This window comes from Panthera tigris, chromosome C1, assembly GCF_018350195.1.
Source record: "Panthera tigris isolate Pti1 chromosome C1, P.tigris_Pti1_mat1.1, whole genome shotgun sequence".
NCBI classification, from domain to species: Eukaryota; Metazoa; Chordata; class Mammalia; order Carnivora; family Felidae; genus Panthera; species Panthera tigris.
This window is the reverse complement of record NC_056667.1, coordinates 92,092,732-92,115,785: the sequence shown is the minus strand read 5'-3', so window position 1 is coordinate 92,115,785 and position 23,054 is coordinate 92,092,732. Positions and strand designations below refer to the sequence as shown.

General features: G+C 37.6%; 1 protein-coding gene across 2 annotated transcripts in view; it reads right to left on the bottom strand.

Annotated features, from left to right (window-relative positions):
• Positions 1–48: 48 nt before the first annotated feature.
• Positions 49–23,054, bottom strand: part of GPSM2 (G protein signaling modulator 2) — a 35,052-nt gene continuing 12,046 nt past the window's right edge. Inside the window, exons 7-14 of one of the 2 annotated variants that reach the window (XM_015534987.2) lie at positions 22,080–22,235; positions 20,850–20,958; positions 19,542–19,671; positions 16,983–17,053; positions 12,793–12,969; positions 10,112–10,271; positions 9,031–9,248; positions 49–298 (exon numbers count right to left, since the gene is read on the bottom strand). In XM_015534987.2, coding sequence (XP_015390473.1) covers positions 71–298; positions 9,031–9,248; positions 10,112–10,271; positions 12,793–12,969; positions 16,983–17,053; positions 19,542–19,671; positions 20,850–20,958; positions 22,080–22,235 — 1,249 coding nt within the window. In that variant the 3' untranslated portion in view covers positions 49–70. Of the gene's footprint in view, positions 299–1,384; positions 1,736–9,030; positions 9,249–10,111; positions 10,272–12,792; positions 12,970–16,982; positions 17,054–19,541; positions 19,672–20,849; positions 20,959–22,079; positions 22,236–23,054 lie in introns of those variants that run through there. The other variant, XM_042998101.1, reaches the window with a different exon arrangement.

Below are 23,054 nucleotides of genomic sequence, written 5' to 3'. Positions count from 1 at the left end.
ATAGTTTCCCTGCAGTGTTCTGAAAGGAAATAAGGTCATTTAAAAAAATATATCCGTAATAACTAGTGGTTTATTTTTTTCCTGTATTTTTAAATTCCAACAAAGCATTACTTTGCAAAATGTCTTTCAGCCCAAATTCGGCGTCTCTGTTTTGATCTCTTTGTAAAAGCACTCTCTGTTCATCCATTCTTTTCGCCTGAGAACGTAAAATCAGGCTAAAAAAGTCCTCGTCTGGTACTGTTGGTCCCTTTGTGGTGGCAGGTGGTGGAGCACATCTTTGATCATCTAATCTGGACCCCTGAAAATTTATGAGAGAGAGATTGAAACACAAATACTGTAGGGAAGGAGAACACCACCTTACATTATGTTGTCATCACAAGAAAAACTTTTTTTCTTGCCTTGTCTCAGAAATTTAATCTTTAGACCTGAAACCTAATAAAACCTTTTCAAAGACTTACATAATCAGAACATAACAAGTACTATGTAGAAGTATAGCCATAGGGGCGCCTGGGTGGCTCAGTCAGTTAAGCGTCCGACTTCAGCTCAGGTCACGATCTCGTGGTCCGTGAGTTCGAGCCCCGCGTCAGGCTCTGGGCTGATGGCTCAGAGCCTCGAGCCTGTTTCCGATTCTGTGTCTCCCTCTCTCTCTGCCCCTCCCCCGTTCATGCTCTCTCTCTCAAAAATAAATAAACGTTAAAAAAAAAAAAAAAGTATAGCCATAACCTCAAGACTTTGGTAAGATTACTTAAGATACAAGGTCAAATCTTACATAATTGGCATTGACAACTTACCAATCCTTAGAAATACAATGTTATACATAAAACCCCTGCAGCACTACTCTGTCAGGTCAGGGGTCAGCAAACCATAACCTGCTGCCTGTTTTGTGCATAAAGTTTCCTTTCCGTTTCACCACAATGCTCATGTGTCTACTAATTACGAATTAAGTGTGGCTGGCAGAGTCCAGCAGTTGTAAGGGCCTGAAAAGCCTAAAATATTTTCTATGTAGCCCTGTACAGAAAGTTTGCCTTGCCCTATCTTAAACATTTAAATCTGTTAAAGAAGCCAGATTTTTTTCCTTGAAGTTCTAACTTCTGATTCTTCTTTTAGAAGTACATTACAAATGTTACCCATCAAATAAAAAATACAAGCATTTAGGGGCGCCTGGGTGGCTCAGTCGGTTAAGCGTCCGACTTCAGCTCAGGTCACGATCTCGCGGTCCGTGAGTTCGAGTCCCACGTCGGACTCTGGGCTGATGGCTCAGAGCCTGGAGCCTGCTTCTGATTCTGTGTCTCCCTCTCTCTCTGCCCCTCCCCCGTTCATGCTGTCTCAAAAGTAAATAAACGTTAAAACAAAATATATATATAAGCATTTAAATGTGTACAGTATAGTATTTGGTATTGTAGCTCCAGAGTGGGACTGTGACAGCTGACATTTGAGTGCCTACTATGTTGCTGGGCACCGTGCATTTATATGCCTTAACCTTTCGCCCCACGGCCAGCCCTGTGACTCTCAGTGGCCACCTTGTCAGCAGCCCCCCACCACCCACACACCTGGCTCCTGCTTCTTCATTTCTCTTGTCTTTAAGTTGGGGTGATTTCATTGTCCTCCAATTCATCCAACGCTTCGGTACTTCACACCTTAGACCTCCTCTCCTCTGGTCTCCAGTCTTCACCTCTGCCTTAATAAGCTCCCATCGTCATAGGCCAGACTTGGTCATTCTCAGTAACTGCACTGTCTTGAAAATCAGGATTTCAAACATCTCATGTTGACTGCCACCTCCAATTTTCCAGATCAGGCTAGAGAGTACTCCCCCAGGAATTTTTTGTTAAATTGTGGTAAAACAGAATGTTTACCACTTTAACCATTTTTAAGTGTACTGTTCAGTATTAAGCACATTCATATCGCTGTGCAGTCATCAGCATTATCCATCTCCAGAACATTTTCATTCTGCAAAACCAAAACAGTAGCTCCCATCCTCCCTTCTCCAGCCCCTGGTAACCACCATTCTTTGTCTCTGTGAATCTACTTTGCCTCATGTGAGTCGAACTGTATTTGTCCTTTTGTGACTGCCTACTTCTCAGCATAGTGTCTTGAGCCATGTTGTAACCTGTGTCAGGATTTCCCTCATTTTTAAGGCTGAAAAATACTCCATTGTACATGCACACCACATTTTATTTATCCATCTGCCAATGGGCACTTGGTTGCTTCTACCTTTTGGCTCTTGTCAATAATGCTGGCTGCCTGAAGGTAGGTGTACAAATATCTGCTCATATCCATGCTTTCAACTGTTTGGGGTATATACCCAGAAATGAGATTGATGGATCATATGGTAGTTCTGTTTTTAAATAATTTTTTGAGGAATCACCAAACCATTTTTCATAGCAGCTCCTCCATTTTGTATTCCCACCTGCAGTGCACGACAGTTCCAATTTCTCCACATCCTTGCCAACTTTTTTAATGTTTATTGTTTAGAGAAAGACCAAGCATGAGTGGGGGAGAGGCAGAGAGAGAGGGGGAAACATAGAATCTGAAGCAGGCTCCAAGCTGTCAGCACAGAGCCCTACCTGGGGCTTAAACTCGCGAACTGTGAGATAATGACCTGAGCCGAAGTGGGATGCTTAACTGAGTCACCCAGGCACCCATTTTTTTGTTTTTTGTTTTAATGGTAGCTTCCCAATGGGTTCGTGAGATGGTATCTCATTATGATTTTGATTTGCATTTCTCTAATTTGTGATGTTGAGCATCTCTTCCTGTGTTTATTAGCCATTTGTAGATCTTTTGAGAGATATTGATTTGGATTCTCGCCCATTTTTGGAATAGGGTTTTTGTTTCTTTTTTTGTGGTTAAGTTTTAGAGTTCTCTATATTCTGAATTAATCCTTTTATTGATTATGTTTTGCAAGTATCTTCTGTGGGTTGCCTTTTTACTTTGTTGATAGTGTCATTTGATGTACAAAAGTTTTAAACTTTGATCAAGTCTAGTTTGTCTATTCTTTTGTTGCCTGTGCCTCATAACTAAGGTCTCATAACTAAGAAATCACTGCCAAATCCAAAATCTTGAAGCTTTCCTCTTATGTTTTCTATAAGTTTAAAGTCTTAGCTCTTACATTTAGGTCTCTGATCCATTCTCAGTTTTTACATATGGTGTTAGGTAAGGGCCCAGCTTCATTATTTTGCATGTGGATAGTTTTCCCAGAAGCATTTGTTGATGAGACTCCTTTCCCCACTTAATAGTCTTGGCACACTTGTGGAAAATCATTTGAAGACACATTCAAGGATTTATTTCTGGGCTCTCTTTTCCATTGGTCTGTATGTCTGTCATCATGTCAGTACCATACTGTTTGATTACTGTAGCTTTGCAGAATTTGAAATCAGGAAGTGGGAGTCCTCCAAGTTTGTTCTGCTTGCTCAAGATTCAGTTATTTGGGTTCCCCTAAGATTCTATAGGAATTTCAAGATGAAATTTTCTGTTCTATAAAATACCTTATTTACATTTTGATAAGGAATGCATTATATGAATCCATAGATTACACTCTGGGTAGTGCTGGCATTTTAACAATATTCCCATTTATGTAGTGTAATTTCTTTCAGAAACATTTTATAATTTTCATTGTTCAAGTCTTTCACTTCCATGGTTAAGTTCATTCCTGCTGATGCTGTTTTAGGAAGGTTTTCTTAGTTTCCTTTTTGGTCTGTTTACTGTTAGTGTACGGAAACACAACTGATTTTGGGATGTTAATTTTGTACCCTGTTATTTTGAATTTGTTTCTTAGTTTTTTTTTACGTTTATTTTTGAGCGCGTGAGTGGGGGAGGGACAGAGAAGGAGGGAGACACAGAATCGGAAGCAGGCTCCAGGCTCCGAGTGCTCAGCTGAGTCCGACGCGGGGCTCGAACTCACAGACTGTGAGATCATGACCTGAGCTGAAGTCGGACACTCAACCGACTGAGCCACCCAGGCACCCCATGTTTCTTAGTTCTAACAGGGTTTTTTTGTTTGGTGAAATCTTCAGGATTTTCTGCACATAAGACTCCTTTCTTTTTTTTTTTTTTTTTTTTTAATTTTTTTTTTCAACGTTTTTTATTTATTTTTGGGACAGAGAGAGACAGAGCATGAACAGGGGAGGGTCAGAGAGAGAGGGAGACACAGAATCGGAAGCAGGCTCCAGGCTCCGAGCCATCAGCCCAGAGCCTGACACGGGGCTCGAACTCACGGACCGCGAGATCGTGACCTGGCTGAAGTCGGACACTTAACCGACTGCGCCACCCAGGCGCCCCCATAAGACTCCTTTCTGAACAGAGATAATTTTACTTCTTTCCTACCTGGATGCTTTTTGTCTCTTTTTCTTGCCTGATTGCTCTGCTCGAACTTACAGTACCATTTGAATACAAGCGGTAAAAAATGAGCATCTTTGTCTTATTCCTGCTTTTAGAATAAAGCTTTTGTCATTTACCATTATGATGGTAGTTATAGGTTTTTCATAAGTGACTTTATTGCGTTGTGGTAGTTTCTTACTATCCCTAGTTAGTTGAGTGTTTTTATCATGAAAATGTGTTGAATTTTGTCAAATGTCAATTTAGATGATCAGGTGTTTTTTTTCCCCCCTTTCATTCTATTAATGTAGTGTATATATTACATTGATTATTCCCCTATGTTGAACCATCCTTGCATTCCAGGAACAAATTCCACCTAGGCATGGTGTATAATCTTTTAAATATGCCATTTGATTCTGTTTACTAGTATTCTATTGATGATTTTTGCATCTATATTCAAAAAGGATATTGGACACATAGTTTTCTTGTAGTGTCTTGTCTGGCTTTGTTATCAGGGCAATATTGGCCTCACAGAATGACTTAGGAATAGAAAGTATTCCCTTTTTTTCAGTTTGGTAGAATTCACCAGTGAAGCCAGCAGGTCCAGGGCTTTTTATCCTTATAGATTATGAGTCTGTTTTCTATTCATGATTAAGTCTTGGCTGATTTTGTTTCTGGTTATTTGTCCATTTCATCTAGGTTATCCAACTTATAAGCATTCACAGTATTATCCAAAAATTCTTTTTATTTCTGTAATTAGAAGTGATGTCCCTACTTTTGTTTGTAATTTTAGTAATTTGAGCCTTTGTCAGTTGTGTTAAACCTTTTAACTAACCTGCTTTTGGATTTGATTTTTTTTTTTTTTTTTCTGTTCTTCATTTCCTTCTTTCTGCTAGTTTTAGGTTTAGTTTGTTCTTTTTCTAACCCCTTAAGCTATAAAAAAGGTTGTTGATTTGAGATATTCCTCTTTTAACATAAGCATTTGCAGCTCTAAATATCCCCCCGAGTACCGCCTTCCCTGCATCCCAAGGTTTTAGGATATTGTATTTTCATTTTTATCAGTCTCAGGGTATTTTCTAATTTCCCTTGTGTTTTCCTCTCTATCCACTGGTTAATTTCCACAAATTTGGGAATTCTCTAAAGTTTTATTTAGAGAGAGACAGTGTGACCCAGGGGAGGGGGAGAGAGAAAATCCCAAGCAGGCTCCTCACCTTCAGTGCAGAGCCCAGAACGGGGCTTGAACCCACAAGATCATGACCTGAAATGAAACCGTGAGTCAGATGCCCAACCGAGCCATCCAGGTGCCCCTCCTTATTACTTATTATTTTAACTCCATCCTGTTGTGGAGATGTGGAGAAGATACTTTGTATGGTATCTAATCTTTTAAAATTGTTGAGACTTGCAGCACCTGGGTGGCTCAGTTGGTTAAGCATATGACTTTGGCTCAGGTCATGGTCTTGCAATTTGTGAGTTCCAGCCCCATGTCTGGCTCTGTGCTGACAGCTCGGAGCCTACTTCGGATTCTGTGTCTCCCTCTCTCTCTGCCCCTCTCCCACTCATGCTCTGTGTCTCAAAAATAAAACTGTTGAGAATTTGTGGCCTAACATGGTCGATCCTGGAGAATGTCCCATATGCATTTGAGAAGAATGTGTATTCTGTGAGAACTAGCTGATTTATTGTGGTGTTCATCATCTGTCTGGTTGTCCTACCTATCACTGGGGTGGAGAGTCTTGAAATCGCCAACTATTTTTATAGAAATGTCCATTTCTCCCTTCAGTTCTGTCAATTTTTTCTTTTCTTTATGTTGATGGCCTGTTACTAGGATTTCAGTATTTTTTTTTTAATGTTTATTTGAGAGACAGGGAGGGAGACACAGAATCCAAAACAGGCTCTGAGCTATCAGTACAGAGCCTGACACAGGGCTTGAACTCACAAACCATGAGATCATGACCTGAGCCGAAGTCTGATGCTTAACTGACTCAGCTGCCCCAGGTCTTCGCTATTAAAGCCATCAGGATTACTGACAGTTGTCACTTCCAAACCCTTCATTTTCCTACCTCCTTTCTTAGATGCAGCCTAGGTTCCAAAGTCCATTATTAAAATCATTTCCTGGCATGTGCTTCTCTCCTCCTCCATCCTAGTCTATCAAATTACTGACCCTGATTAAATCTCTATCCTTAAGTAGCTGGTTATGCTTTGAGAAAATACATCACTGTACTTACTTCAGTGACTGTGAACTTCGAAGGAGTCCTAAGTGTAGTTCAATAATCCCATTACTTTTTGCTGGTCAATATACTTTCAGTTTCTCAAAGTAACTATGTTCTATTCTCTTCAAAATTACAATGCTCCAACCCCAATCTCTGTTAATGGCCCTACTTCTTACTTTGCTAAGAAAAGAAAAACAACCAGAGAATTCCTACCTGCATCTACCTCCAAATTTGTACACACATACTCTGCTGCATCACTGGTTCCTCCCTCTACTTGATCATTTACATCAGCAGACATGAGGTATTAACTCCCAAAATAAGAAAAAAACCAACCTCTATATACTTCATCTTTAACTCTGAAAATCCCTTGAAAGTTTTGTTTACTGTCTCCCCTTTAACACTTTCCATTTTCTTAACCCCCTCAATCCTTTGTCCCCATCACAGTATCTTTCAGAATGACTAATAATCTCCACATTGCCAAAGCTAGTAGATCAGCCACTTCTCAGCAGTGTCTGACACAGTTGAACATTCCTTAAAACACTTTCTTCAGTTTGCTTCCTACCACTCTCCAGGCTGACTGCTGCTTTGCTGGCTCATCTTCCTCTATTCAGTCAGATTTTGGAATGCTCAGGGCTTAGTCCTCCTGTTTCGGTATCTATTCTTTAGGTAGTATCTTCCCGGGACTTTAATACCAGCTATATGCTGATGACTCCCAAAGTCATTTCTCTCTGGGGCTATAGGTTTTTTGGGGGAAGGAGGGGAGAGTGAGTATGCATGAGCCTGGGAGGGGCAGAGAGTGTGAAGGGGGCTTGATCTCATGACCGCAAGCATCACAACCTGAGCCAGTATCACTAGTCAACCTACTGAGCCACCCAGGGGCTCCAGATTTTTATATCCAGTTGTCTACTCAACATCTCCACTTAAATACCTATTTATGTAACTCAAATTTACATACGGAAAGTAGAACTCCTGCTTTTTCTTCCCAAACCTGTTTCTCCTCTCAACTTCTCTATTTTAGTAAACTGCACCATCCACTGACAACAGTTATTCAAAGCAAAAAAGGCAGGAGCCCTTCTTGATTGTTTCTTATACCATCTGATTTATTAACAGGTCTTGCCAATCAACCATAACTTCAAAATATATCCCTATTCTGACTGCTTATCATCACTACTACCACCACACTAATCAAAGTCATATCTTTTGCCTGAATTACCACATTGGTTTTCTAGCTGGTTCTACTAACAGCCTCTGCCACTCCACATGCTTTCAGCAGTAGACAGGATGATCTTTCAGACCCTCCAATGTCTTCCTATCACATCTGGAACACAAGACCTCATCATGACCTATAAGATCATAAGATCTAGGCTGGTTACTTCTCTATCCTTATCTCCTACCACTCTCTCTTAACCTTTATTTACTCCATGCCAGTCACACTGGCCACCTTGCCATTCCTTGAACCTGCTAAGCTTTTATATCCAAGAAGGGACTTGTCTCTGCATAGAATGCTATTTCACTAAATATTCACATGGCTATTTCACCTTATTCAGATCTCTGTTCATCTGTCAATCCAAGAACATCTTCCCTAACCACCACCACCCCTGGCTACCCCACCCTTTTATCTGGCTCTAATTTTCTTTATAGGAAGTATCAGTACCTGTCATATAGTATCTATCTCTACACGCGCAGAGACTGACTTACTGTCTCTCCCATTAACACATAGGATCCTTTAAAAGCAAGTACATGGCAGGGCACGTGGGTGGCTCAGTTGGTTAAGCATCCGACTCAGGTCATGATCTTACAGTTTTGGGAGTTTGAGCCCCATGTTAAGGCTCTATGCTGACAGTGTGGAGCCTGCTTCAGGTTCTCCCTCTTTCTCAAAAATAACTAAAAAACTTTAAAAGCAAGTACGATATCTCCATAGTAAGTACTCAGTTTTTTTGCTGAATAAATGAGAGGTTGGTAGTATGTATCATCATCTCCTCTTTTTATGAATGAAAAAACAGACACAGAACTAGGGTCAGGCAGTGGAAATGTCTCTTTAGTGAAAATAAGGATTATTTTTCTCATGGTCGTGTTCAAGCCATCTGAGATATTCCTTAACCATTGTGGCAAATAATTATTAAAATAAAAAATGAAAGCTATCTCTGTAAGAACATTTCTCCTAAAGCTCTCAACAGCATAAAGGGCCCCAGCTAGACTCTCCCCATATTAATCACTGGTTGCTCCCAATACTAACATTCAGGAAAGTGGGGCTCTTTTCTAGGTCTCCTCCCAATGCCCTTCAGTCTCCTTTCCACCACAGGTCAGAGAGAGGCATCAGCAACACCTTACCTTACCACCCAAAATACAAAATAAGAAGCTATCACAGGGATCTATAGTGTCTGAAGGATCCCTGAATGATAAGTGTGTCCCTAATACAAAATGAGCCTTTCCCAAATTATAATCAAAATACTGCCAAAGCTCTCAACAGCATCTGAGCTACACACAGACCAATAAAAATATGCATACATACTTGACATTTTACAAGGATGTCAAAGAAGTCTTCATCAGGCTCTTTGTTGTCATTAGTCATCAAGTGGCCAAGTACGGACTTATTGTTGTTTTGTGTCAGACGAAGCCCTGGCAAATTACTGAAACTGGCCCTTTGGTCATCGAGACGACGGCTCTGTGAGCTGGCAAGAAGGTCTAAAAACTCATCTGTGTTGGGGGACACCACGGAAACAGACGGTGCTATGAACAGGGGAAAAAAGTCCCAAACATTATGAAAATATTTAAGCATATTTTTAATATACATCTAGTTCTTTCTGCCTTTTTCAGTCCCAACATCCACTGCCTCCTGTTTTAGCTCTCACTGAGAGGCTGGGGCCTGACCAGATGGGCAGGGAGGGAAGAATAAATCCCAGAATACTTCAGGTGATTCACTTGGAGGTTATTCAGATTTGACTATCTTTCCTTTTATCAACCACCTGCTCAAAATGTAACTTTACAAGATCTTGGGCTAGATTTCAGAAGGTAAATAATCTCTCTTACATAATTTCTCACATGAGGATGAATGAGACTGTTTTTATTCTCTGCCCTGCATGGGAACCACTTAGCTAACTTAAATTATTGCTGCTAAGTCCTGGTCTACAGAGGAAATCTTCTGGTAGCTGAAAGAGAAAATCTTAGATAATCCATTTTAGACCTTTCTAAGGCTCAGGCAGGCCTTAGCTTCAGCCTGAGTTAGAGGTTCCTCTTCAGTCCGTCTTGGCTTTTCTTTTTAATCCAGACAGAAAGCATTTGTCTTTTACATAGAATTATAACTAAATTTTTTCCTATTTTTAAAGTTAGATTTTTTTTTTCCTCCAGTCCCGAAGAATCTAGGGAGGAAATATGATACAGTTAGTAGAAAGTACCTGGACTAAAATACAGATAAACCTAGGGAAACCGAAACAAAACCTTGTTTCAAACTGAAGAAATACCAGCATTTCAGATACACCTGGATTCAGGCTCATTTACTGTACCTGCTCTGATGAGAACAAAACTCTCAGAAAGAAATCACAAGAATATCAAAGGGAACTACTAAAATTGGGGGAGAAGCACAGATCACTCACCTTTCATCATCACTCGAGGTGGAGTGGAAGAAGCCGCAGCTGAAGCAGTCCCGCAGCTCTGTTCTTGTAAGCAGCACCTCTGATCATCCATCCGATTGCTCTGAAATCGGCTTACCAGGTCAAAGAACCCTTCGTCTCCAATAATATCTGCACCGATTTTCTGAAATATTGAGAGAAAATCTGAATATTCCAGCATTATCATGAGATCAATGGAACAATATCATGATATATATGCAAAAGGGTTAAGATTAAAAATTGACACTTTCGGGGTGCGTGGGTGGCTCAGTCGATTAAGTGTCCAACTTTGGCTCAGGTCATCATCTCGTGGTTTCAGTTCGAGTCCTGTATGCAGCTGTCTGCTGTCAGTGAAGAGCCCGCTTTGGGACCTCTGTTCTTCCCGCCCCCCCCCCCCTCAAAATAAATAAACTTTAAAGAAAAACTTACATTTTCATTATAAAGAATTCAAGATGGCAACCCTGGTAATCAAGTTATTTCAATCCAATTAACAAAAAGCATTTCTAGTTATTTTAGTTTTTAATCTCTGTATTTCCAAGGCTAAAGAATAAAGAAATGTACCTCAACTCTGGGGAACTGCTCCAGATGTTGAATGAATTATGTAAATATTAGTGATCCCAGGCTCAAAGTTTGGTTCTAAGATTCTACAACAGAATTTAAAAGTAAACTAAGAACTGAAAACTAAGAAAGCACACTGATTTCCAAGATCCTTTATTATATTTACAGATTTGAAGATCTTGAAAAAAATGTGAACTTCAAATAAATGAGTATTTGAGGCAGAGGGGAACTGGTCATACTTTATTTGGGAGGCTTCAAAGCTTAATATGACAGATGCAATGTTTAATAAAAGTTTCACTCTTCACAATGATGTAAATATTATAGTAGAGATACATATAATGTCCTAGGCCTCAGGAAAAAGGCAGAACTAATTCTTCAGGGAAATAGGGGAAACTGGTATTTGAGTTGGCTCCTGAAGAATGAATAACCATTAGCAGGGCAGATATGTTTCATACTGATTAATGTGCAATTCCAAAGGTCTGTAGTATTCAGGGGATTAAGAACTGAAGGGTTGGGGAGGTGAAGAAGGAAGAAGCTGCCAAAGCAAGGGCCTCTGTATGATATACAAGTTATACTGTGTGAAATAAGAGAAGCACTGGTAACAATTTTAAACAGAACTGGCGCCTCCAAAAGGTTGCAGAAATTACGTAGGGAAAGAGATCAAGTTCAGGTGCCTATTCCAAAAATCTGGCTAAGAGATGCAGTACTGCCCTAAGAACTAAGACACAGTAGCAGAGGTTTATTTTCAAAAGGTGGGGGTGGGGACAGATCTAAGGGATGTAGGGATTGATTGGATATGGTTAGGGGAGAAGGAGTCCAGAATGTCACCTAACTTGGGTGACCGAGTACATAGCATACATAAAGGAAACAGGAGGGTTTGAGAGAGTACAGTTTTTAATGTGCAATCTGAGGTTTGGTTAATTAAATATATACATAAGCTATAGTAAGATGTATTAATCACTAACAAGACTTTCCTAGGTGCAAAAAAGGCTCAAATTCAAACTTCTAAACATTAAAACGCAGGAAGGGTCCAGAAGTGGATGTTTTTCAGTTGAGCTAAGTGGGCTTCGTTAAAACCTGAAATCTTGAACAAAGGGTATGCCTTTGAGATCTGCTCTAGGTCTATAAAAATATTCCTGAGCCATTTTTATATACCCATAAAGTTTCCTTTTGTTAGTCATACACATAAAAAAACTGGTAAAAATCAATACAAAAGACACTACCAGGGTACAGATATGATGGGATGCTGACAAGAGGACCAAGAGAAATTGGTCAAAAAAATAAAAGACCAGCAGTTTTTCCAAAAGCTCTCACTGAGGGGTGCCTAGGTGGCTCAGTCGGTTGAGTGTCCGACTTCAGTTCAGGTCATGATCTCATGGTCTGTGAGTTCGAGCCCTGCGTCGGGCTCTGTGTTAACAGCTCAGAGCCTGGAGCCTGCTTTGGATTTTGTGTTTTCCTCTCTCTCTGCCCCTCCCCTGCTTGCACTCTGTTGCTCAAAAATGCATAAACAAAGAATTTTAAAAAAACTCATTGGAAAATGGACTTGATAATTGGAAGTATCATCTTTGTAATTTATTTTGGTTCTTTTATCAGAGTGTAGGGTAGCTAGATTAGAGATATTCCTGATATTTTCTTATTTCTAAATATTTTAAGTTATATTTAATAAGCTGATTCCTGTGATCATTTTTCATCAAAACAGTTTTTAACTGTTATAATTTCAACATAAATAGAAGTTGATGCTAGCAGATACTATTTTAAATCAGCATTTTAAAATCCTTGAACATATGAATTTAATTTGTTCTAACTTCTACAATGAAAGGAGTTTTACTAGGAGACACTGTAGTAAACTAAAAGGTAGTATTTTTGTAATTAGTGACAAATAATTACTGTCCAGAGCAGTGAAGCAACATATCCATGAATGGAGTAATTACAGTTTCTAGCTCTGAAGAAGACTGAAAAGATAGGGAAATATGGAAGACTTCTTTGAATAAAAAAAGATATTTTATATTAAATGTCTAATATAATTTATCAAATATTCAGTATGAATACAAGAAAACTAAAATGTAGGTACTCAAAACAGAATACTCAAAAACTTATTTCATACATACCCTCTCAGAATTTGGAATTCGATTATCAATGGAATTACTGGCATCTTGGAGAACTTTAGTGGAGGAATTAGTTTTGCATTTTTTCCCCTTCAATCTGTTGACAAAGAGCAGCTTCGCAGAAGGTTTGGCAATAAGAGGTTTTTGTTTAGCAAGAATTTCACTGTTCCAGTTCTGTACCTACAAAATTATAAACAGATATGGAAAACAGGGCATGAAAAAAACCAAAGCTATTTCTGGTTTTCTATCATATTAACCTGCCATTGCCACTCCTCTAGTGTGGGGTGCAGCTAGATCTCTTAATAAATTCCTTTTTGCCAGTATATCTATTTTCAACAGCTTGTACCAAATGCATACTGTGAATTTTTCATCACCAAAACATTAAAGTGGTGACTTTTAGGAACTTAAGAGTAAGAAAACAGGGGCACCTGGGTGGCTCAGTCATTTAAGCATCTGACTCTTGATTCTCACTCAGGTCATGATCTCAGAGTTTGTGAGATCAAGCCCCCATTGGGCTCTGAGCTGATAGTATGGAGCCTGCTTGGGATTCTCTCTCTCTGCCCCTTCCCTGCTTGTGCCCTCTCTCTCCCTCTCAAAATAATTTTTTAAGAAAGTAAGGAGTGCCTGGGTGGCTCACTCAGTTGAGCATCTGACTTCAGCTCAGGTCATGATCTCACAGTTCATGGGTTGGAGCCCCACATCGGGCTCTGTGCTGATAGCTCAGAGCCTAGAGCCTGTTTTGGATTCTGTGTCTCCCTCTCCCTCTGCTCCTTCCCACTCACACTCTGTCTCTCTCTCCTTCAAAACAAAATAAGCAAAAAAAATTAAAAAAAAAAAAAAGAAAAGTTTGCCAAAATCCCATAAAAATATGAAAGGTCAAAGAGCAAGTTTTATTCTGGATGTGAGTTAATTAAGAACCTGTTACAACTGGAAATTCTGGATATATGTGGAATTTTTAATGGTATAAATTAACATCTAAGCCATACAGCAGTAATTTTTTTTTTGTCATTTTTTGTTTTCACTAACTACTAAATTCTCAATAGGGAAAACATCAGTCATTTATATAGGTCTAGACCTGGTTTAAATATACTTAACCTCTAAACAACAGACTCAATATAACAAATATTTACTGGGGGTTGTGGGAGGGGGGATGGGCTAAATGGGTAAGGGGCATTAAGGAATCCACTCCTGAAATCATTGTTGCACTATATGCTAACTTGGATGTAAATTAAAAATAAAGTTACTAAAAAAAACCCAAACCCTAAAATAGTAAGAATGACTAAAAACCATAAAAAACAAAAAACAAACATTTACTGAGTGGAAAGGAAAAACACAGTATGTATAGTAGCTACATGACATTTGCAGCTTTAACACTCGGTCTTAAGTGTTTGTAAGTCCAAAGGTCTATGTAATGTAGTAATTGATAATAAAGTTACATCACATGAGACACAGGATAAGTCTTGCCCTGAGGCTATTGTACCTGAGTGAGAGATAGCTAGTGAGTGAACAAGCCAGCTATCTGGGTAAGTTCTGGGTAACAAATGAAGTTTGTTTTATTTTTTTCCCTCTGTTCCTTTTCTCATACAGGTGATAAGGAGAAACTATTTGTTGGGGTGGACTACAGGGTCTATTGACTCGAGAAAAGTAAACAAGCCCAATTATTAGAACATAAAACTCGGGGTGCCTGGGTGGCTCAGTCAGTTAAGCACCTGACTCTCAATTTGGGCTCAGGGCATGATCTCACGGTTTGGGATTTGAGCCCCATATTAGGCTATGTGCTGACAGCCTGGAGCCTACCTGGGATTCCCTCTCCCTCCCCCTCCCTCCCTCATGCTCGCTCTCTCTCTTAGAAATAAATAATAAACTTAAAAAAAAAAAAAACAAACATAAAACTCTACCTAAATCCCAAGTGGAAATGTGAAAAAAAATTTTTTTTTAATCTTTATTTTTTAGAGAGAGACAGCGTGTGAGCAGGGGAGGAGCAGAGAGAGAGGGAGACACAGAATGTTAAGCAGGCTTCAGGCCCTGAGCTGTCAGCAAAGAGCCTAATGCGGGGCTCAAACTTGTGTACCTCAAGATCACGACCTGAGCCGAAGTTGGACGCTCAACCGACTAAGCCACCCAGGTGCCCCAGAAATGTGAAAAATTTTTAATGTTTCCTATATACTTATTTGGACTTCTCAACAAAAACACTGAAGAATACAGACTGGAACAATGTCTTCAAAATTATGAAGGAAAATTATTTCCAATTAGTAATTCCATAGTAAGAATTATCAGTCAAATGTGAGAGTAGCAAAAAGGCATTTTCAGACATCCAGGGTCTCAAGAGTTCCCTTCAACTGTGTTCTTTCCTAAGAAATATCTTTAACACAGAATCTCCTTTTTTCTTTACATATGCTTCTTAGCTTGGTCGAGAATAATGAAATAATGAATCGCAACTTTATTATGAGGGAAAGAAAACACAGAACTAATTCCAAACATATTTTAGAGACAAAACTTTGCCATTATTTGGCTCTTGGAAAATTAAAGGGTTGAATCTAGTCAGCTTCTTAATGAAATCTATTGTTAGTACCACTTCAGAGCTAGGCACAAGGCAGCAAATTAATTTTGCTAATTAGTATGTTCCTACAAGAAATAGGAAAAGAGACCTAAATTGACCTAAAAGTTGTTTTTTTTTTTTCTCTTAATAATTTGCAGGGGTGCCTGGGTGGCTCAGTCGGTTAAGTGGCCAACTTTGGCTCAGGTCATAATCTCAAGTTCATGATTTCAAACCCCAAGCCGGAATCTGTGCTGATAGCTCAGAGATTCTGTATCCCCCTCTTTCTCTGCACTTCCCCTGCTTGTGCTCTGTCTCCCTCTCTCTCTCTCTCAAAAATAAACATTAAATAAATAAATTGCAGATTAGCCTAATTAATTAATTGCAGATTAGTCAGATTTGCAAACTGACAAGATAAGATGTAGACAGATATCTGGGGAAATCACAAAGTCCTTCAGGAGTTAACTAGGATTTCTGAAGAACTTTATATATATCTGGCTGATTTGAACTTATGAAAACTTTTCCCACAAAAAATGTCAATATTAAAAAATCATATGCCTATTATAATAGGGCAGAAAAATTTTTAATAACATGGAAATAATATTAACTACACATTATAAAATATCTATAAAATATTAATATTCACATGAAAATGCAAGATGAATAAATACCAAAATATTACTTGTAGTTACCACTGAGGGTGGGATTACTGATAATTTTAATTTCCTTGTTGAAATTTTGAAATTATAATGAACCTATTTTATAAAAAGTATTTTAAAAAATATACCATAAAAGAACAACAGCCTGCTTTAACAATGTAAAAATTAAAGGTGGAAGAAAGGACCTAGATTTCTTTTCTTCACTAATCTTTTCCCTGGGTGGGGGGATGGGTGAACTAGGTGATGGAGATTAAAGAGTACACTTAGCATGATGAGCACTGAGTAATGCACAGAAGTGCTGAATCACTATACTGCACACCTGGAACTCCCATAACACTGTATGTTAACTACACTGGAATTAAAAAACTTAATAGAAAATTATAAAAGAAAAAAATAACTTTTCTAATTATAAAGTCCCTTCTCTGTTACTGAAAACAAAAGCCTAAGGAAGATGCATCTTGAATAAACAGTTGTTAGTGAAGAAAATGCTTTTAAGAAATGCAGCCAGAAAAACTAGCTTGATCATACATATCACTTATCTTACTAATAATGTTGCTGTTACTTAGTTGGGGGAAAAAAGCTTCCTAACCCTTTAATTTTCCCATTTAAAAAAAGTAATTAAGAAAAGTAATACACGTACATGTTAAAATGTTCAAACAGTTCAAACTAAAACTGTGTACAAAGTATCTCTTCTGAGACATCCACTCCTTTTCCCAGAAGCAATTGTTATTTTTATTAGCAGGTTTCTTAGAGATTCTTCCTGAAATGTTTTAAGCATCTACAAAGGATATAGATGCATAATGCTTCTCTTAAACAGATGGCAGCATATTAGGCACATTCTTTTTAGACTGCACTTTTTAAAAATTCTTTTTAAAGGAAAATTTTAAAGTGATACCCATACAACACAAGGTTTATTTAAACTATTCATGTAAGTTAAAAGTTACTTAAATATTTGATTATAACAGTTCAAGAAATTTAAAAACCTAAGGGCTGCCAACCTTTTCTGGTGTTAACTTCATAAGTTCCATGTTTTCCATACTGTGTCGGCGTCCAAACTTCGGGCGTGCACCTTTGTAAAAAAAAAAAAAAAAAAAATTCAAATACATGGGGAAGTCCTTAAGACTACAAATTCAGCATGACTAGGTTATTCAATTTTAAAGTCTGTTACACAAGCCCATATGGAAGGAGGAAACATACAAACATGTATTTTTTTAAGAATAATAATTTTCCATACCAACTACATAAAAATAGAATATACACTCCCTCTAAAATGCTTTGATGTAGGGAAGTTACATTTTGGTTGGAAACTAACTTTGGTTACTGACATTACCCCTTAATTTAGAAAAGGCATTTTATAATAACTGGTTTTATACTATCCACAGAAACTCTTAAAAGAAAATGAGAAGGACAAATCCCGTATGATCTTATAGTGGAATCTAAAAAGAAAAAAAACAACCTGAACTAGGAAAAAAAGAGATCAAACTTGTGATTTACCAGAGGCAGAGATTACGGAGGGGGAAAGGAAGAAGGTGGTCAAAAGGTACAAACCTCGGGTTATAAGGTAAATAAGTACTAGGGATAGAACGTACATCATGATGACTACAGTCAACATTGCTGTATGACACTTAGGAAAGTTGCTAGGAGGGTTTATCCTAAGAATGTTCATCATAAGAAGAATTTTTTTTCCCTTTTGCTATCTGTATGAGAAGATGGATGTTAACTGAACCTACTGTGGTGATCATTTCACTAGGTATAAATCAGGTCATCATACTGTACACCTTTAATTTACAATCATGTATGTCAAATATTTCTCAAACTGGAAAAAACACAAATTTAAAAAAACCACTAAAATGATTATAGTAGGGGAAAAAACAAACTGTAGGGTAGTTTAAGTAAGTAAAAACCAGTCGGTTAAATCTCTGACTTTGGCTCAAGTCATCATCTCATAGTTCATGGGTTCGAGCCCTGCATAGGGCTCTGTTTTCAGCATGGAGCCCGCTCCAGATCCTCTATCCCCCGCCTCTCTATGGCCCTCTCCAGCTCATGTTCTATCTCTCAAAAATAAATAAACATTAAAAAAAATAATAAGGGGCTCCTGGGTGGCTCAGTCGGTTGGGCATCCAACTTCAGGTCAGGTCATGATCTCATGGCTCGTGGGTTCGTGCCCTGCGTCTGGCTCTGTGCTGACAGCTCAGAGCCTGGAGCCTTCTTTGGACTCTGTGTCTCCCTCTCTCTCTCTCTCTCTGCCCCTCCCCCACTCACATTCTCTCAAAAATAAACAAACAATAAAAAATTTTTTTTTAATTAAGTAAAAACCCAAGGAAAAGGCTTTAGGCCTTCAATTTCAAGGTAAGAATCAAAGTAACACCTCTAGTTCTATATTGTTACTCATATTCATTTTAAGATCACATTAGATGAGAGATTTAATGCTGACCAGGAAACATGTTAAATAAACATAAACATGGTCCTCAAAAGTTTTTTCAATAAAGTTAGCATTGAATATAGAGAAATATATTTTCATATCCATTTTCACATTTTCATATCCAATCAATATTTTAAAGATTAAGCAATATTTTAAAGGCATAAGGAATATATGATACCTAATACCCAGCTTAACAAATAAACCACTATCAACATATTAACTCCTCTGTGACTCTCTGAAAATGTGCCTCCTCCTCCCTATAATTTTTTATATTTTCATATATTTCATGTTTCATCTATATATTTACATATATATAGATCTCCAAGCAATTTAGTTTATTTTATAATAAATGCTCTCATACTGTATATATCATCTAACTTGCTTCCTTTGAGAAACTTTATGTTTGTGAGATTCAGCCAAGTTCATGTGTAGTTTAATTTTGACTGCCATTTTAGGACTAGGAAATTCTTTATCCATTCTACTGGGGACAGAGATTTAGAGTGCTTCTTATTTTTTGTTATCATAAGCAGTACTATTACAGAAATTCTTGAAAATGTCTCTTTCTCTTAGTGACACAAGCAAGTGTTTCTTCCAGTTTGGGTATCAGTGGTATGTAACTGGCAGTGGAAATGCCAGATCATATGCTCAGTACATCCTCAACTTTACCAGAATGTTGCCACATTGTTCTTGAGAGTAAACACATTTCTGTCACCATCAACACTGAATGAGAGCTTCCATTACCCACGTTTCAATACTGGTATTATCAGACCTTTTAATTTTCATCTAAGAGATAACCTTAGAAATGAAACAAGAGCTAAACAAAAATCAAATATGTAAAAACACTTGAATCAAAAAGAATAAACAATAAAATATTTTAATTTTGTCATCAAACATTTATAAATTTGAGTGACCCTATAGAAAATAATCATACCTTTACCATTCCTAAGTTCAAGATAACAACCGTAAAATACCGTATTCTACAGTGATACATCAACAGGACTATGGTAAAGCAAAAAGGTATTATAAAAATTTGAGCTTCCTAAGTTATATATTCTCTCTGGAGATGGTTAACATGTTATGAGTAATTTAAATGTAATTGAGGATAAAGAAATTGGGTTGAAGACCTGTTACTTACCATGCAAATTGTTATCAATTTCAATATTTTCAGACATTATTGAATTATTTGTGCTGTAGCTCAGACCAAGAACCATTTGAAGATCTGAGAGATTCAGTCGTGCTGTTAGTTCACCACTTCTATCCCCAACCTACAACCAACAAGCATTTATATTTTAGAGTAGTATTTAAAGACAATGGTGAAGATTAGCTGAAAATGTTATGAACCTAAAACTGGAAGAAAATAGAAATGAAAACAGTTCTATTAGAATTAAGAGACTGAATGAAATGGGTTTTTTTAATAATAGTTGCTTTAAAGAAAAGGGAAGCTTCTAAAATATGGCAATAGGAAAGCTGATTACATTCTACCAATACTTCCATTCTCTAAATACTAATTGCTCTTAATCTCTACAATCATATTTAATAATAACGTAGGTTATTCTGTGACACATTAAGTTGCCAACACATGAATAAAATTTCCTTAGAATATTGTTTCCATACCATAGTAATAGTATCTATTAAGCCAGCAACAGATATTACACTAGGCACTTGTACATACACTATCTCTAATTCTTATAATGATTTGCAAGGTAGATGTTATTCTTCCCATTTTACAGATGAGAAATGAGGTTCAGAAAAGATTTCCAAGCTCAAATAGCCAGAAAGCAGAACTGGAACAGGAACAGATAACAATCTTTTTTTTTTTTTAATTTACTTTTTTAATGTTTATTTATTTTTGACAGAGAGACAGACAGACAGACAGACACAGAGCATGAGCGGGGGAGGGGGCAGAGAGTGAGGGAGACACAGAATCCGAAGCAGGCTCCAGGCTCCGAGCTGTTAGCACAGAGCCCGACATGGGGCTCGAAACTCACAGACAACGAGATCATGACCTAAGCCGAAGTCAGACGCTCAACCGACTGAGCCACCCAGGTGCCCCAGGAACAGATACAATCTGGATTATAAATCCTTGATTATAACAACCATGTTAAAAAAAAAAAAAAAAAAAAAAGACAACTACAACAACAAAAAAAAAACCCCGTTTTTTCTTTCCATACCATGCTACTTTTCCATGTAGAGACAGGAGGCATATTTTAGTAATCTTTCCATTCCCCTATGCCTGGTCTTACCTTCCTATCTTCCTACATCAAAGCCAATGCAAACAGACCTCTGATCTGTATCTCAAAATGCTTTGTGCAGTTTTTATGCCAAGGGAATAACATAGATTTATTACTAGGTTATACAGGAGAAATCCAGAGAAATAATAGGGCTTCCCCCCATGCTAATTTGTGAATCACATAGCACAGACAGGCGTTTTTTAGTTACATACCTCTCTTGAAATTTCCAAGTGCTTTTCAGCAAAATGCATTGCTTGATCATGATTCCCTAGAGCTGTGTATGCATTTCCTAAGCTCCAACATGCTCTTCCTTCACCAATTCTACAAAACAATTCAAAGCTAACATATAGTTATATGAAAGGAGAGCTGTGTGTAGAATAAAAGCTATTTAGCAGTAATTAATGGTATAAACAATGTTTTGGATTTGTTTTTTTTTTTTAAATATATGAAATTTATTGTCAAATTGGTTTCCATACAACACCCAGTGCTCATCCCAAAAGATGCCCTCTTTAATACCCATCACCCACCCCCCATCAGCCCTCAGTTTGTGCTCAGTTTTTAAGAGTCTCTTATGCTTTGGCTCTCTCCCACTCTTGGATTTGGTCTTTCATATAAAGAACATACTATCACATCACTGGAGACATATTAGAATACCCAGATAATACCAAACTCAGAGTCAAGCAAAAAATGGGAAACATCCTTTTCAAACATACAATTTATTATAAAATAATAAAATCTAATAGGTCTTCTAGTTAAACTGCCCATTTTCTTTCCATGACAGCCCTACCAAGTAATCATTCAGTCCAGGTTTGAACACCACTGGGGAGAGAGAATGTACTACCTCTTGAAGTAACATTTCATCTTGAACAATTACAGAAAAGCAGTTCTTCATACTGAAGTAAAAATCTCTTTCTAAAGCAAACATCACAGACTAAATGCCTGCACAGATTCTGTTTTATCATACAGTTTTTTATTTAAAAAAAATAGCCACCAATATTTAAAAATCAGAAGATTTCAAATAAAACTCAGGACTTCCAGCTTCTCTTGAAAACAGAGGAGTACCTGGACATTACAGACCCTTGGTCCTGCCTGGCATCAGTTAGCTGGAGCTGAGTAACAGCTGCCCCCTTACGCTGGGCCTTATCTCTAAGATCACCACAATTCCCACACTGTTCTAGTCAGGAGGACCTTTGCAGGCAACCGAGTTTGTGACCTACTTATTGATCTTGGTTCAAGGCTATATGGACCATTGCAAACTCCTATGACATGCTAGCCCTTCAAGCAATAACGTACAGAGAAGGTAACTAAAACAGAAGAAATTCCTTAAAAAAGAATTAAAAAGAAAACAAAGGAAACAAACTTAAAAACAAAGGAAAAATTCTAAGGATTCAATAATGCATCTATATTTTACTATAATTATAGTAGGGAGCTGTATAACTTACCTATCATTCAGCTCTTGAGCAATTGCTAAGTGCTTCAGATGATAATCGATGGCCTTTTCATAGTCTTGAAGCAAAGTGTATGTGTTTCCGAGACTATAGCAAGACTGTGCTTCTACAGCTCTGTCTTTAAGCTGTCGAGCCAATAGTAGTGTCTTTCTAAAAAAAGAAATTAATTCTTACATAATGATCATTTTTATTTTTGGCTATAATAATCATAAAATAAAACACTAATTTTTCTTCCTGCCTCTAAAGTAAATTTATTTTAGAGTTTAATGTCTCATACTTTCTCCATCACTTTCAGACAAAATGAAGTTGTTTTGGAAACACAAGAACCAAATCCAGACTCTCAGAATAAATTTGAGAGCCCTATTAAATATTCTTCAGAGAAAAGGAATACTGACACAAGACCAAGTGTCTCTAAAAAAAACTATCCAAGTTGTAGTGGCAATAGCTTAAAAGTAAGAAAATTTTGTCCACATAACCTCTCTTTTCAATTATACTGTTGTCTTTGCATTTTGCCAAAATTCAAAACATAGTACTCAAAATTCTAATGTGTAGAATGTGTAGAATCAGTAGTCACTGATTCATGAAAAATATTAAATACCAAATTTAAACATTAACCAGATTCTACCTAACACACATTGAATCAATGAGAACCTAGTGTCCCAGTTAAGAGTGTGGACCCTAAAGTTAGAATGGGTTCAAATCCCAACTTTGGCAATTATTAGCTCTGTCACAGGGCAAGTCACTCAAACTCTCTGTTTCCTCATCTGTAAAATGGGGAAAATACCTCACAGGGTTTTGTGAGGATGAAACAAATTAGTATATATGAAGTGCTTAGAATGGCATCTTGCTCGCAGGAGATGCTAACAAATGTAAATACTGTTTTGATTATTATTATCAGCACTTAAGCCTACAGATGCTTTAGATCCAGTAACTTAAATGACTCCTACAGTTTATGCCAAATAGTACAAA